Genomic DNA, 15,043 nt, shown 5'->3' with positions numbered 1-15,043 from the left:
TCATGCCCTCTCCTGCCATTCACTCACATCCCATCTTCTTTTTCCCTCACACTCTGATTTTCTACAGGCAGCAGCTTTTTGGCAGAAGTCTCAATGTCTGTTTGCAACAGGGCATGGCAAGGGAAAGCAGACGTCTCCTTGTAAAGCATCCTCTTCCTGAAACCCCTTCAACCCTTCCTGGCTGAGAGGAAATGCAAGGATTGGTAATGACTCAAGGACTCCTCTGGGAACAGAAGTGATTTTAGAGCAACATGAAATAACTTTTAAGCCAAGCCTAGTCCTGAAGAGAACTCCACACTCTGTAGCTTGAGTTCACAGTAGAACATGAACAAAGCTGGGACTCAGGTGCCCAATGGCAGAGATATTGGAAAAGATACAGCTACTTTATTGAGGTAGTCTCACCTACTGTATCATTGTAAGTGATACAGTAAACACACCTGAAGGGATACAGATTCCCCGGGGGATACTGTATTTATATACCGACCTCAGTTACATCACACCACAGGCAAAAGTCTCAAATATCTGAGGATACAGAGGTAGACCTGAGATGCATTAACAGAGCTGAAGACATATCCGAGAACTGGTCCAGTTGGGCCACCAAAACCTGGCACTAGGAGAAAATGCATGAAAGATGCCTGCCATGCAGATGTTCTGGATCAGGACAGAGATGATCTGGTGGATGTGGATTACAGATCACTCTCTGTCAGAATGTCATGAATGATATTTTTCTCAAGCTCAGATTTTCAGTAGCCCTTTTGTTCAGCCTGAAAAGTCACATTGCTTGGAAAAAAAATCTCTTCCTGCCTTTTAAAGGCAGAGTGGCAGTGTCCCCTCCTGAACACATTGTGATTTACAGTCTTCCACACTCACGCTGGCAACACAAGCCCTTACGCAGAGACTACAGACAGCACTCCTGCCAACACATACACTGTCACAGCATCGCTCCCCATAAACACCCTGCATTCACCTTGTTTATATTTCCTCCTGTACAGGCTGTGACAGCTCACAAACACACACAAAGCCTAATTTATATTTCTTCATTCACTGCAGTTGAAAAGAGCCCTGCTATAAATACAATTTGTTAGAAAAATGGTGTCACAGCGCTAAGGAGAATCAGACCCATGCTGTCTTCCATAGAGAAAGGGGATGAAGCCACACCAAACAATGTGTACACTCCTACACGTGCCTACAAACATGGAAGGAATCCCACATACACACAGATATTCTTCCACCTGTGCTCTCACACACGCTGCTCAATAACAGCACCTGCTGTCCCTTCTGACTCGCACGTGCTTTCAGGAAGCACAGACTTTTGCAAGGTGCACTTTCATTACACAGGTGCTCACAGCCTCAGATAAGCGACAGGAAAACGACACTGCAAGAGAAGTACTGTCATCATCAATGGGATATGCTTGTGTCTGGGTCTCTCATGTCCTTTTCAGGTGGTGCAGCTATTATAAAATGGGGGTTGCAACCTGTTTCTTATCTACACTTGCTAAATACACACATATTCTTCTGTTGAAAGAATGAAGAGTGGGAGTTAGGTGGGAAGGCAGGTTTCTGGTGGTGCCACTGATTGTGCTAGAAGAGATGAAGAAATTTTTTTATTGCACTCATGAAAAAATGTGATTCCCAGTTTCTCTGCAGACTTGGAGGATTTATGAGGTCTTGGGTTTCTCCATGCTATCCACAAACTGGCTGTAGCCAAGACCTGTCCTTTTGTTTTAATTTGGTTTCAGAGAAAAGGTTGTGATATCTCTTCTCTCCACCAAGGACCCTGTTGCTGCTTCCCTAGCCTCCATCACCCTGAGGCCTGATTGTTCCTCATAGGACAATGCTGGCAGCCTGTTCTGAAGCTGGACCTAGCATGCTGTGTGGGTGCTTGCAGGGGAAGCATACCCAACTCATTCTCTGTGGTCTCTACTGCCTCCCAATCAGCTTCCATTAAGGTGACCTATTAATTTGTGTCAAGGTCTTGTGTGCTCACGTGCCTTCTGTACAGCTCCTGATGACCTTGCAGAGTTTGAGTGACTCAGGCAATTCATGATCCGCCACCCTCTCTCCATCCTGGCAAACTAAGCTGAACCAAAAACTTCCCTCTGCATCACCACCAAGCACACCAGCAGCCTGCCCAGCTACCAGAAAGTTCCCTGTCCACTGATGTATTGGGAGCTGGAGGATGGTCATCACCTAATCCCAGCACTGCTCTGCTGCTGACCCAGGGCTCATCGTGCAATGAATTCCAGTAATGGAGAGAGCACCATTGCACTGGATTGCCAAGGTAAGCTGACACATTACCCAGCACTGCTGTGCTCAGATCCCTCCCCTTCACTTCTCCCTGGGGCACTGCAGTGCCTCAACGTGGGATCAATTGTGTTTGTCAATGTTAAGGAGCCCGAGTGTGTCACCAGAGATTTTCAAGTTAGAGATGACTCTACTCCAGGTATTTTAAAGACTAGTAGTGGCTATTTAACTCCCCAGAAATTCTGCCACAAGAGGAAGATTAAAGGTTGCATACACACACAGGGCTATGAGGATATCAAAGATGGTTTTCTTGGAAATTTTTATACAGCTTTTGAAGTCAAACATCTAAATAGGAAAGTAGCAATGACGGCTGGAAATTACCACTATTTGGAGGTAAACCAGAGACCTGCTGAAAATCCTTGCCAAGCTACATAGAATTTGTCAACACTAAATGCTGCCTAGGAGAAAATAAAATGCCATGTATTTTAGTTGGACATTCTTCTCCAGCCTATTGCTTTAAGCAAATAGCCTTCCTGCCACCCTATATATGGAGCAATATGGGCACTCACTCTTCTACAATCCTGTTGTTGTCAGCTCCTGACAGAGGTACAGCCCAAAGCCATGGAAGAACCATGCAGATGGCCAAAAACCATCAACTAACTCCTAGCACAGCTCTTCTACAAACACCACTGTGAAAAGCTAACCCTAGGATGAGGTTCAGATCACTCTCTGGGCAGGCAGAAGCAGTCTAGAGATCACAGCCCCCCTCACATCTTTCTGGGTACTTGCCCCTCTTCTCCCCATGCCACATCTGGCTGATTTGAGCACCTGTCACATCCCTTCTCAAATACAGGTTGTGTGTTCTCTGGGGCAATGCCATGCCACAGTCATCCATCTTTTGGAAAATCCGCAGCACAGAGATCCTTGACTTTGGATCCCAGCTGCTAGTGGCTATGAATAATTGGTGATTAAAGTAAAAGTGAAGCCATACCAGGGGATTTTTGTGCATCTAAGTTTTCTCCAGACTACTCTCAGGAGATACAGGAGAGCTACCAGAGGGAAAAAAATAAATCTCAGCCTACTAGGTTTACACAGAGACCATCAAAAATATGCGTCTGTATTGTTCTGACCTCCAGATCTTTTTTTCCTTCACATTTTCCTAACCTTTAAAAGGCACGTAAGATAAACAGAGAAGAAGCTAGGCAGACAACATCCTTGGAAGAGACGTAGGAATATAATCAAGCCCTCAGACACACGCACACAAACACCATAATTTATCTCTTCCTCCTCCTGTTTGATATTATCCTCTGTTCTAGTATCATAATCTGTTGCTATGGAAACAGCTATGATGTCACTACAAGAGGTTTATGGATGCCTTGAACAGGAAGGAAAGGTACAAGATGATGGGAGAGAAAAAAAAAAAACACCACCTACAAACAGCTGCTGAGCAGGAGATGTTCCAGGAATGGCAAGTGTTAACAAGGAAGAGATAAATACATTGATGGTGATAGAGTTGTTGCAGACAAGAGCAGAATATAAACCACACTTTAAAAATAAGGAATGCTTACAAATTTTGCCTACAAGTTAAAATATTCTGGGCAAGCTAAAAGACCTTCCTGAAACAAAATTTCTTTGAAATATTCAGCAAGTTTTCTGGGACTGGATACTCTCTAAGTACTGCTGCTAGACTCCAAGTCTCCACCAAGCCACTCCATCATCTGCAGTAACATTCCCTCCTGAAATAAAACACCCCATTAATGCAGCTAATAGTTAGGGAGCTTGCTGGCTATCTCCCATCCTATGTATGCCTCTACAACCTGTAACTAGAAAAAACTCTCAAGTTTTCAAGCAAAAAACCCAGGACCATAAAATCCCTTAGGTTGAAAATGACCTCTAAGATCAATGCTAACCGAACATGGCGAAGTGCACAACTACCCGTGTCCCCTAGCACCACAGCTATACATCTTTTAAATCTTTTAAATACCTCCAGAGATGGGGACTCCACCACTTCCCTGGGTAGCCTGTTCCAGTGCTTGACAAACCCTTTCCATAAGGAAATTTTTCATAACATCCAATCTATGCTTTCCCTGGTACAACTTGAGGCCATTTCCTCTTGTCCCATCACTTGTTACCTGTGGAAAGAGGCTGTCCCCACCTTATTACAACCTCTTTTCAGGTGGTTTCAGAGAAAGGTAAGATCTCCCGAGCCTCCTTTTCTGCATGCTGAACAAGCCCACCTCCCTCAGCTGCTCCTCTAAGTCTTGTGCACCAGATCCTTCAGCAACTTTGTTGCCCTTCTCTGGACATGCACCAGCACTTCAATGTCCTTCTTGCAGTGTGCTTGTGCCTTTAAGATTTGTTTCTTGGAGAATATCCAGCCTTCCTGGACTCCTTTGTCCCTCAGGACTGTCCCAAGGGACTCTATCAATCTGTCTCCTGAACAGGTCAGAGACTGCCCTACTCAGAAGTCCAAGAAGGTCAGCCCTTCTGCTGAGCCCCCTCCTTAATCCTTGAGAATTGAAAACCAATCACTGTACCCAAAACGACCTCCGAACACCACATCACCCACAAATCCTTCTCTATTCACATAACACAGGCCCTGCAAGGAGCCTTCCTTTGCTGGCTCACTCACCAGCTGTGTCAGGAAGTTATCTTCCACACAAAGAGCCTCCTAGACTGTTTCCTCTCTGCTGCTTCCTCTCTGTGCAAAGACATACTGAATCCACTGGATTACATCCAGTAGCAAATAAACACCCTGACCCCAAACTATAAGCAAAAAGAGAGCTCTCCTTGCTCTCTTCACCCAAGAGAAAGACCACAACCTTACAGAGTCACTGCCAAACATACTGACATACCTGACATGATACTAGAGAGAACAGTATGCTGAGCCTCACATGCTTGTGATGCGCTCAGCCTCCAGGCCATGCACATCTGTGCACAAAGATGCACATGTAGTTCTCACCCATAAGCTAAGGTGCTGCTGACTGGGTGTCCATTCTCATTCATACCTTTTTTGGCCACCCTGACTGATGGTGAGAGTAGAGCAGACATGATGACAGAAAAGGTGGGGCAGTCACATATGTCCTTAAAGACATCCTGTACAGGCTGAAGGAAGATTCAACACTAATTTGCCTGATGGGGAGGAGGAAGGAGGACAGCACATCAAATTTGTCCTGCATAGACACCATTGTCACGGGAAGAGCAATGGTGAGAAGGAGGAAACCGCAAAGATCTCAGATCAATGAAAAGTGCTGGTGTTTCAGATAATCTCTGTCCCATCAGTTTCTTGAGCATAGTAAGAGGGATCAGAGATTTTAAGCTAATGCCACAGCATCAGTTTTGCCTCTGTTGTCATCCCTAGATGGGGAATCCCCAGACAGACTCTCTGTTCTGCCTGTGAGCCTTAGGGTATAGGTAGTGTCCTCACACCCCTTCCAAGGATGTTAGAGACAACTGGGGGAAAAAAACTGGGAGAGACTAAAGTCAGTAAGGGCAACTACAGAAACAATCCAAGATGGGATCTTCAGCATTTCACTCAATTTTCCTTTCCTGATGGCCTTGGCTGTGACCACCTCAGCCCCTGAAGTTCTCAGGGATCATCTCCCTCTCTTCTGTTACAGTCACTTGCCCTCAGCTTCGTTCCCCATGCTTCTCATCTTCTTCTCTCTTGCTCCTGACCTACTGACTTACTCCTTCTCAATCGTCAGGCCACCGTTTCCTTTCCCAGAGTAACCTCTGTCACAAATGTTGTAGAAAACCCATACATTGTGATTTCCTCTCCTGAAAGTGCCCCGACAATTCGTATGATGCACCCTCCTGTGTCTGCATCTATACGAAATGCAAATCCTTTGGGGTGGTAACAATCTACCTCTTCATGTCAATGTCACGCCTAGTACAGTAAAGTTCTGCTTTTGCTTGGCACAGCAAATACAACTATTGTCCTTGGGAAACACCTCAAAAGCACTAATGGAGAGTAAAAGAATAGGTATGAAAACAATGCCAAGTGGTGTGTGTGGGGGGGCTGTTTTCCAGTTTCTTTTATATTTCATGGGCAATGTTCTCTTTCTGGTTTTTATGAAACCATTTCTTCTCTTCTGTACTTTATATTTGGGACTGCAGGATCAACAACAAAACTTATCTCGGTGAAAAAATAGAGACTGTGCTTTTAAAATTGGCAAGTGACACCAAGCAGAATTGCAAAATCAGGGGAATTAGATAAGAATTCAAAACAATCACAACAACTCAAAGGGTACAGGATGACATTCAAATGGGTCAGATAGAAAAATCACACACTTAGGTAGGAATGTCTACCTCCACACACACAAGAGAGAAAATGGCTCATGAGACTACTTGGACAGGATCTGTGAGCCACAGCACAAGCTGTACAGAGATGAACAATGTTACACTGCAGAAGTTAAACCAAATAGGAGCACTGACTGTAACAGACATTAAGGAACACTTCTGCTCTCCTTGGCCAGCACGGGACTCAAATACAGCACTGTGCTCTAGCAGTGCCATTCAAGAGAGATGGACCAGCCAAAGGGAGCACAGAGAACCAGAAGAATGGTCAGAGTTGAAGGGAAGAGATACTAGAGAAAGAGCTGAAGAATGAGTTTGAGATATGATTTAACCTAAGGAACACAAAGGAGAGACATGACGAAGACAAAGGAATAGTTTTCCTGCACCCACAGTTAAAAGGACAATGAATCAGAGCAAGTAAAGCAGAGAGGAATTAAAGAGGGGGTAAAATGTTTCCAGTGACAAAGCAAAGGGCAACAATGACAGCCTGGACATGCTGTGGACTATCCCTACATGGGGAATATGCTGGGCAAGCCTATTAAATAACACGCTGGACAGGTATTTGATATTATGGTTTAAAACACTTTTAAAAAATCTTTCCTTTACCCATTTTCTATGTTTTAAATTAATTTGGTGAGAGGTAAGTTTCTTTGGCATTTCAGCATAGCCTAGAGCCTAATCTGTCAGCCTTCAGGACCAAAGGAGATGTTAGCCTGCAGGGTTCTGCCAGGTAACACCATTGTTCCAGGTCTTGCTAGCACCTTTATGGATTAAAATCTATAAAGAACAGAGAAGGCAGCTCCCCTTCGTAGCCTCTCAAGTATCTCTGGCAAATAACAATGCCTTGTGGGATGGCCTTTCCCGCTTTTCAGGGAAGGAACTGTATGTGACTGCTCTTATTTTGTCCTTCCAGAGACAGATGTCAGCATAGACCCTGGAAGGTGAACAGGACAGAGAGCAATGTGTAAACAGGGTGAGTTTCAGCTTCCCCAGACATATGTCCCATTCAGTGGTGATGCTGAAGAAAACCAAGGGAGCAAACTATGGTATCTTTCACCCAGCATAAAACTCCCTCTCCTTCCAGAACACAACACAGATGGGATAACACTCATCACGTGAAGACCATGCTTCCCCTTGTGTAGCTCCCTGGGTTTTAGCTGCACTGCTGCTGATCTGTATGAGAATCAAGCTCAGAGGCAGCTCAAAGGGTTCACTTCTCAAAGATGCTTTCCTTCCTCTGGCTATTCTGCCTACGTCCTGTGAGTAAGCAAAAGACTGCTCCTTGATGATTCTGTCAGTGGCCTGATCAGACAGCCACTCTTTATATAGCACATTGAACATATACGGCATTGTATAAATACACACTATTACAGCTTATTGTTACTTCCCTTCAATAAACAAATCCTAATGGCACAGACAGCTTTTTAATTTAGTCCTGACTCTGAATTTTCCCAGGTATTTGAAATGTGGTAATGCCAGTCTACAGAGACCGTAGCTCCTCCACTCACGTGTGTGGGCAAGTTTAAATAGGAGCATTTTTGCCACCAAAATTACCCAATTCTGAAGGCTACCTGAATTTAGGAGTGGTCCCAAAACAGAGGCACTTGTGCTTTCCTGAGGATGGACCTCAGTTTGCTGATGTGGCCAAATGAGGGAGTATTCAAAGGCGTTCCATGCTGTAAATGAGGGGTAGCAGTAACATTCCTCTACACTTCCTTCATGACAAACAAATTGCTAAATGCCCTGTCTGGAGTGAAATTATCATATGTGTTTATTTTCAAAAGAAAAGGTGAATTCTGTACTGTTAGGGGAAATAGTTTCAAAAGAGAAGGCTTCCAGTTAATTACCTTGGTCCACATTAGGGTATGCAAACAGCACAAGAAACAACCTTTTCTCTAAATAATGTTTAATTCTCACTTCTTGTTATCGACCTTTCAAAAGTAAGAGAAAGACCTATAAATAATATTTCACTTCAGAGGGCAGAGATTTCCCAGTAAAGGTGAGGAAACAAACTCATTTTATAAATGGAGTGATTAAGGCCGTGAGTCAGAAAGGTACTTCAGCATGTGGCCAGTTTTAAAGACATAAACAATCCTAATGAAGTCAGCAGCACTGTCAGTGAGCTTAAATTTAGGTACAGACCTGAAAATATCTTCTTAAATTGGGTTCAGAGAGGAAAAGCGTGGAACCTTAAAAAAAACCCCAACAAACCAGTCTTAGCCTACCTATTCATGACAGGCACAAGGATGGGGACCTCATAACAGCTGTAAGCCTACCACTGAATGCTTGTGCAAACTTTTCTAAGAGGTCTTGCCCATGGGCAGCACTATCACAGTTGCCTTGAGTCCTGCAGCTAGAAGAATCTGTCTCATCTGCATCATACTTGTGTCTTAGCCTGGCCTGAGCAAAAGGTGACTGCACTTCCCTTGACCTCACCATCTGGCACGACAGTACTAACACCATCCCCTGGGACCCACGTGGTGATGCCCACAATCAGGACACGGATTTATACCAGGCCCAGGTCACCAATCCTGTCATGATTTGACTTCCCAACTGCCCTCCTGACCAAATATTCACATGCTTTTATGCACCACCACTGTGATGTGGCCAAATTCAGACCTTATTCATGTAGCTACCCAAGTCCATGATCTATCTCCAAATACACAGTCTAGCTTCCCAGGGCTGAGCTAAGTTCAAAAGCCTCACAGGTATTAAGGAGGTCTCTAAGCTGCTCCTCATCAGTAGAAGAACCTACACTGAACAAGGAGCACAGGCAACTCTTATCCACTTTGGATTAAACCAAATCCAGTGGTCTCAAAGCACCATGTAAAACTGGGCAGTCAATAACAACCACTGAGCAAATGGGGAAATGCAGTGATGAAAAAAAGAAAATTATTTCATTTTCCAGGCCAGTTGAGGTGTCCAACTGAAGCCAACTGGGTCTTCCCCACTTGTCAGAGCTACAAAGAGGAATGCACTGCAGACAGCCCAAGGGCTGATGACTGCGTTGAGTAACTCAGTTTGCCTCTTTGTCTGCTCAACCCAGCCCCTAGTCCCAGCAATGCTCTTTCCCCTTCTGAAAATAAAACAGTATTTTTTCACCCATTACATAGCATACTTGTTTAATCACTAGACACAGCAGCATGACAAGAACAATAATTTTAACTGGAGGGGGCTTCCTGTTATCCTGGCTATAGCCATATCCTGAGCAAATAAAAACTTAGTCTTTTGATCCCAGCACTGACATAGCTTAAGTTCTGGTTATTATTTCATAAACAGGAAGTGTCTCTGAGTTATCATCTCCCTGCATGAACTTTGGGGTAAAGACCTTTACTCCGCCTCACTGGGGCCACCTCCCTGATGAGCAAGTTTTTGTGTGCTTTGGTGAGATTTGAGGCTGCATTCAAAACCCAGCAGGGCTGGTCTGTTTCTAGCATTAAATGGGATCTGATCCACAAGGGGTACAGGGTCAGCTTTTCCAGCTTTCCTAGCCCCACGTGTGACAAGGACAGCATGCATGCAGGTCCCTCCCTGTGCTCAGCGCAAGCAGCCTCACGGGTGGCAAGGTGCAATTTACAAATATTACCCAGATTAATTCCATGAACCACCCACATAGAAAACTACCGATGTGGCTGCTAAAAATACACCCTGAATTGCAACAAAGTTGTCAAGAATAAGTAAGAAGCAAAGCTAAGAGGAACAAAACCAAAACAGAGGTAATCACTGTTTAGAAAATAAAGGTTAATACATATAAATACCTCTCTTTACACAATTGTGAAGGATGCCAGGTACGAGATGGCAAGGAAATTGCAGGAGACACCCGTCCCAGGCAAAAATCCACCCACAGCCTGTGATGTCTGGCAGACCCCCTCTTTAACTGGGGTCTCCCCTGGACCACAGAGCCTGGCTCTGTTCTCGGCACAGTAGGAAATGTCACAAGGTGGGTGCATAGGTGAGAGTAACACTGCCTAGAGGATCCAGAGAACCAGATTCTTGCCTGGCTCAAGTCATTCACCTCCTCTGAAGCCAGTACAGCCTAGCCTGATGAAGCCACATCTCTGGGGCTCAGAAGCATAGCAGCCACTAGTTTGCCCCAGCTCTGGAGCAGAGGCCATGTAGGATTACACCTGATGAGGTCTGCTTTGAAACTCAACTCGTTTCCTTGTACAGCTCACAAACGAAACTAAAAACCAGGTCAAACATTGCGCAGCAGTGTTACTTCTGTTTTGTTTCACTTGCTATATTTTTATGTCCTTCATTTTACTGCTAAGGACTCCACCAACCACGGGAAAAAAAAAAGAAAAGAAAAAAAAGTATGAGAAAAAACCCAGGAGAGAAGACAAGAGCAAAACCTCCAAATTCTTTAAAACAAATGGGAAAATTCTCCTGGCGCAGTGTGTGTGGGAGAGGATGTCACACCAGATATTCACTTATTTATCATGCCTCGCCTATTAACATGAGGTGAGGCACCATTCTGCTTCCCCAGAACTGGTATTTAAGCCAGCTGCTCTGCACAAGCACACACCACCCTCACCTGCACGTCAAGAATGCTGGGTGACTTTCTGCGTGTGCTCTATGTTATCACTCACTTAAATTTCTACTGGAACCACTTCATAAGGCCTTTGAGGTGTCACATTTCCTCCCAGGGTGCTTTTTCTGTCAAAGAGCCTATGTGCTGAAATCGGTACGGCGGGGATACGGTTTCACCTCCCTTCGCCTGCCTTGCGGTGGTGGCGGTGGGCGTGCATGTGTGCCACCCGAGACTGCTCGGCCAAGGGCAGGAGCAGAGCTGTGCCTGCCCGTCGCAGTGCTCATCCGAGCCCTCTGTTCCTGTGCTCTCCTCAGTGGCCTGACTGGACCTGATGCTCCAGAGGAGGGCTACAGACCGAACTCCTTATTGCCATAACGTGAGGCTCGCAGGGGAGGATGGCAGTCCTTGCCTCCTTCCAAGGAGGAAATTGCATCCCCCGCGATAAATAAGTTTTTTATCTATGCACTGCGATATTGCAGGGAATTCTAAGGACCTCTCATGGCAACTAGGAGGCGAAAAACAATCATTAACCCCTCCTCCACCTCCCTCGAAGCCATTCAGCAGCAAGTTAACCCTCAAGCATACCGCAACACAACAGAGATAAAACAATTTCTGTCAGCCTTTACGCTATCTCCGGCTCCTGCCATTTAGGATATTCACCTATTTTGAGGCGTAAGCCATGCTGCAGAGCCTGGCCGCAGACCCTTCGGTATCTGCTGCGGGGAGCTTGTTTCTACAAGTCACTTTCAGAGTATTTTTTCCCATCTGCTTTCTTTTTCCAGCCAGGCAGAAGCAGGGGCGCCGCTGAAGTTAGGATGCTCTAAGGAACCGCTAAACTTCCACGGCACGCTCCGGTGCAGCACCGCCGCCCCCTCCTCAGGAAGAAGCCGGCGCCCTGCTAGCCCCGGCAGTGGCCGAGGCCTCTTCTCCTCTCCTCTTTCCTGCCCTCCCCTCCGCTGCCCTGCCCGGCTCCGGGGAGGCGGCTGTGCCGGCGCTCGCCCACTGCGGCGCGCCGGGAAGAGGAGCGCGGCCGGGCTGACCGCAGGCCCCGCGGCCCCTCCGCCCCGGCTGCCACGGAGCCAGGGGCGCCGCCGCTCTGAACGGGGCACGGCATGGCCCCGCACCGCCCCGCACCGCCCGCCAGATGCGGCCCGGCGAGGACCGAACTTCGGAGCAATCGCCGCATGACCCCCCCGGCTCGGGAGGGGCTGGGCAGGCTCCGCGGCGGGCGGTGCGATGCCGGCCAGGCCTCACGGGCCCGGTCACGCCGCGGGGGGGTCAGGCCCGGCCCCGGGGGGCCGTCGGGCGGGGGTCGGGCAGGTACGCGCCCGGGGGGCTCCGAGCTCTGCGCCGCGGCGGGGGTCGGCGGCGGGCTCCCCCCGGCCGCAGCAGGGCCCCGCTACCGGGGGAGGCGCCGGGGGCGGCCCGGGCGCGGGGCGGGGAGCGGAGGGGGGCTGCCCGGCCCGGGGCCGCTCGGCGGCGCGGCCACCAGAGGGCGCCGCTGGCGGGCTGGCCTCGACCGGCACCCCGGGCCCGCCGCGGCCCCTCCGCCGGCACCGGCCCCGGCCCCGCCGCGACCCCGGCTCCCCAACGGCCCCGCTCTCCGCCGGCCCCGTGCCCGGCCGCGGCGAGCGCGGGGAGGGCCGGCTGTTCTCCCTGCGCTGACCAAAACGCTCCTCTTTGTCTGCCCGCCTCCGGCGGGGTCCGAACTCCCAACAGCGGGTGAGCCCGGGGCTGCCCAGAAATAACCCGGCGGGCCACCGGTAACTTTACACCGCCCGCCGAGCGCCCTCCGCCCGGGCGCCGCAGCCCGGGCTCGATTCCTTCCTCAGATAAGTTTTACGGGCCTCGCCATGGGTAGGAAAGTACCGTGTCCCCGTGCAGCACCCCCCGCTCCCCTCCGCGCCCGGGTCTCCGCCGCCACGGACCGAGCGGCCCCCGGGCGGGATGGCGCGGCCGCCGGGGGATGTCCCTCCGCTTTATGTAACGCTCCCCGGGCAGCGCCGAGCCGGGAGGGGTGACGGGGAAGGGTAAATGCGTCGCGAGGGGATTTAAATTAACCTCCACACATCTCTGAATTTTTCTTTTTAAACAGACACCCTGGGCTACACATCCATCTAACACACACAGCCGTATAGACACACAGACAACACACACACATATATAAGTATATATATATATTTATATATATATATATAATTATTGTGATTTTTTTAACCCGAAAGAAACTAAAGTTGGGGTACTTGGGCTTCTCGCCGTAGCCCGGGCTGGGCTGAAGGAGAAGCCAGAGGAGCTGACAGGAGGCTCCAGCAGCCCCGTCCCCTGCCGCCGCTGCCCGCGGAGTCCCCTCGCCTCGGAAGAGAGGAGCCACGGCGGAGGGAACTCCTGGGAAACCGGCGAACGGAGCGGGGTAGCCGGTCCTGGGAATGCGAACTGCGGCGAGGGGCAGACAGGCAGCAGGCGCACACACACACACACACGGAGGCGCAGGGCAAGCTCCGTCCACCTCATTGTTCTGCTCGGCACCGGCACGGACTTCACCCACCGCCCCCCGCCGGGGACCGAGCGCCCGGGACCGCGGGGCCAGGGACGGGCAGAGCCGGGGGGCGACCCCCGCCTCGCCCCGCTCCCGCCCGGCGCCTGGTAGGGCGGGGGTGCTCCGCCGCCTCCCCGCAACATCGCCCGGGGGGACGGCGAACCGCGGGCGGGCGGCCGGGGACCCCTTGCTCCCCCCTCCCTCCCCCGCTGCGGCCGGGTCAGGGGTGCCGGCGGGGCGGGCCGGGCCGGGGCTTACCTTCGTACATGGGGGCCATCGGTGCAAGGACGCCTGTTATTCATGGCAACGCCGCCACGAACGACGCGAGATCGCAGCCCCCCAAACTCAACACACATCTGCCATCTTGAGCGGGTGTCTCTCGGCGGAGGCGAAGCTGCCGCCTGCCTTCTGCATCGCTGCCCACCTCAGCGCGGGGGGAGCCGGGCACATCCAGCCCCGCTGCCGGCCCTCCGACGCGGCCGGGGCGGGCGGGCGAGCGGGCGGGGGGCGGCGGCGCCGGGCCGGGCCGGGCCGGGCCGGGGCCGGGGCGAGGCGCGGGGCCGGGCAGGGGCGGCGGGCGGCGGGGCCCCCCCGGCTCGGGACGGCGGCGCTGGGGAGGGAGGGAGGGAGAGAGGGAGGGAGGGAGGGAAGGAGAGAGGGAGGGAGGAAAGGAGAGGGAGGGAGGGAAGGAGGGGGGCTGGCGCGGTGCCCCCGCTCTCAGAGCGGCATGGCTGCGTGTGCCGGGGCGCCTGCAAAAGTTGCACTGGGGGTGAGAGAAAGGGAGAGAGAGACGGAGGGAGAGAGAGGGAGACGGAGACCTAGACGGAGAGGAGGAAAAAAAAGGAGGAAAAAAAAAAAAAAAACCAGCGAAGGGAGTTTGCAAATAATCAAGCGCCGATGGCACCGATCGCGGCTTCCCAGAAGGAGCGGGAGCGAGCGAGAGAAACCCTCTGCTGAGATTATGTGGGATCTTGTTTAACAACACATTTCAATCAGGAGAAAAAAGGAACAGTCAACAGAAGTTGGTGAAACACTTCTGTCTTCCCCCCCCTCCTCTTTATAGAAAAGAGAGGAAAGGAAAAAAATAAAAAGGCTGCTGATTGAAGATTTGCAACTCACTGGCTATGGGGATCATATAATTTGTGCTCATGTTTTACAACAGCATGGAAAATTCCTACCTCTCCCCCTCTCCCCAAATAAATCTTCTATTCCCTCAAGGCATTTCACAATCTGGTTCACTGACAAAAGTTCCAATTTATCTTTTTTTTTTTTTTTTCGTTTAGTTTACTTGCAATGTAAATATTTAGCGGATGCATTTAAAATAAACATACGTTGTTGCTTTTAGGAGTCAGGTTGTGTTTTTGTTTTGTTTTGTTTTGTTTTAAAAAGGAACCACATCAAAGAAGTGTTTACTAACTGAGATTGACAGCCTG

At 49.7% G+C, this 15,043-nt stretch overlaps 1 protein-coding gene across 2 annotated transcripts in view; it reads right to left on the bottom strand.

The window, feature by feature from the left end:
* The window catches only part of HIPK2 (homeodomain interacting protein kinase 2), a 127,793-nt gene extending 113,694 nt beyond the window's left edge, over positions 1-14,099 (bottom strand). For both annotated transcript variants that reach the window (XM_033057748.1, XM_033057751.1), the window contains exon 1: positions 13,869-14,099. In XM_033057748.1, the coding sequence (XP_032913639.1) occupies positions 13,869-13,887 (19 nt within the window). In that variant the 5' untranslated portion in view covers positions 13,888-14,099. The remainder of the gene's footprint in view (positions 1-13,868) is intronic.
* Positions 14,100-15,043: the final 944 nt, after the last annotated feature.

The sequence above is a fragment of the Catharus ustulatus genome, chromosome 4 (genome assembly GCF_009819885.2).
Source record: "Catharus ustulatus isolate bCatUst1 chromosome 4, bCatUst1.pri.v2, whole genome shotgun sequence".
In the NCBI taxonomy this organism is placed as follows: Eukaryota; Metazoa; Chordata; class Aves; order Passeriformes; family Turdidae; genus Catharus; species Catharus ustulatus.
This window is presented reverse-complemented; position numbering and strand designations above follow the sequence as displayed.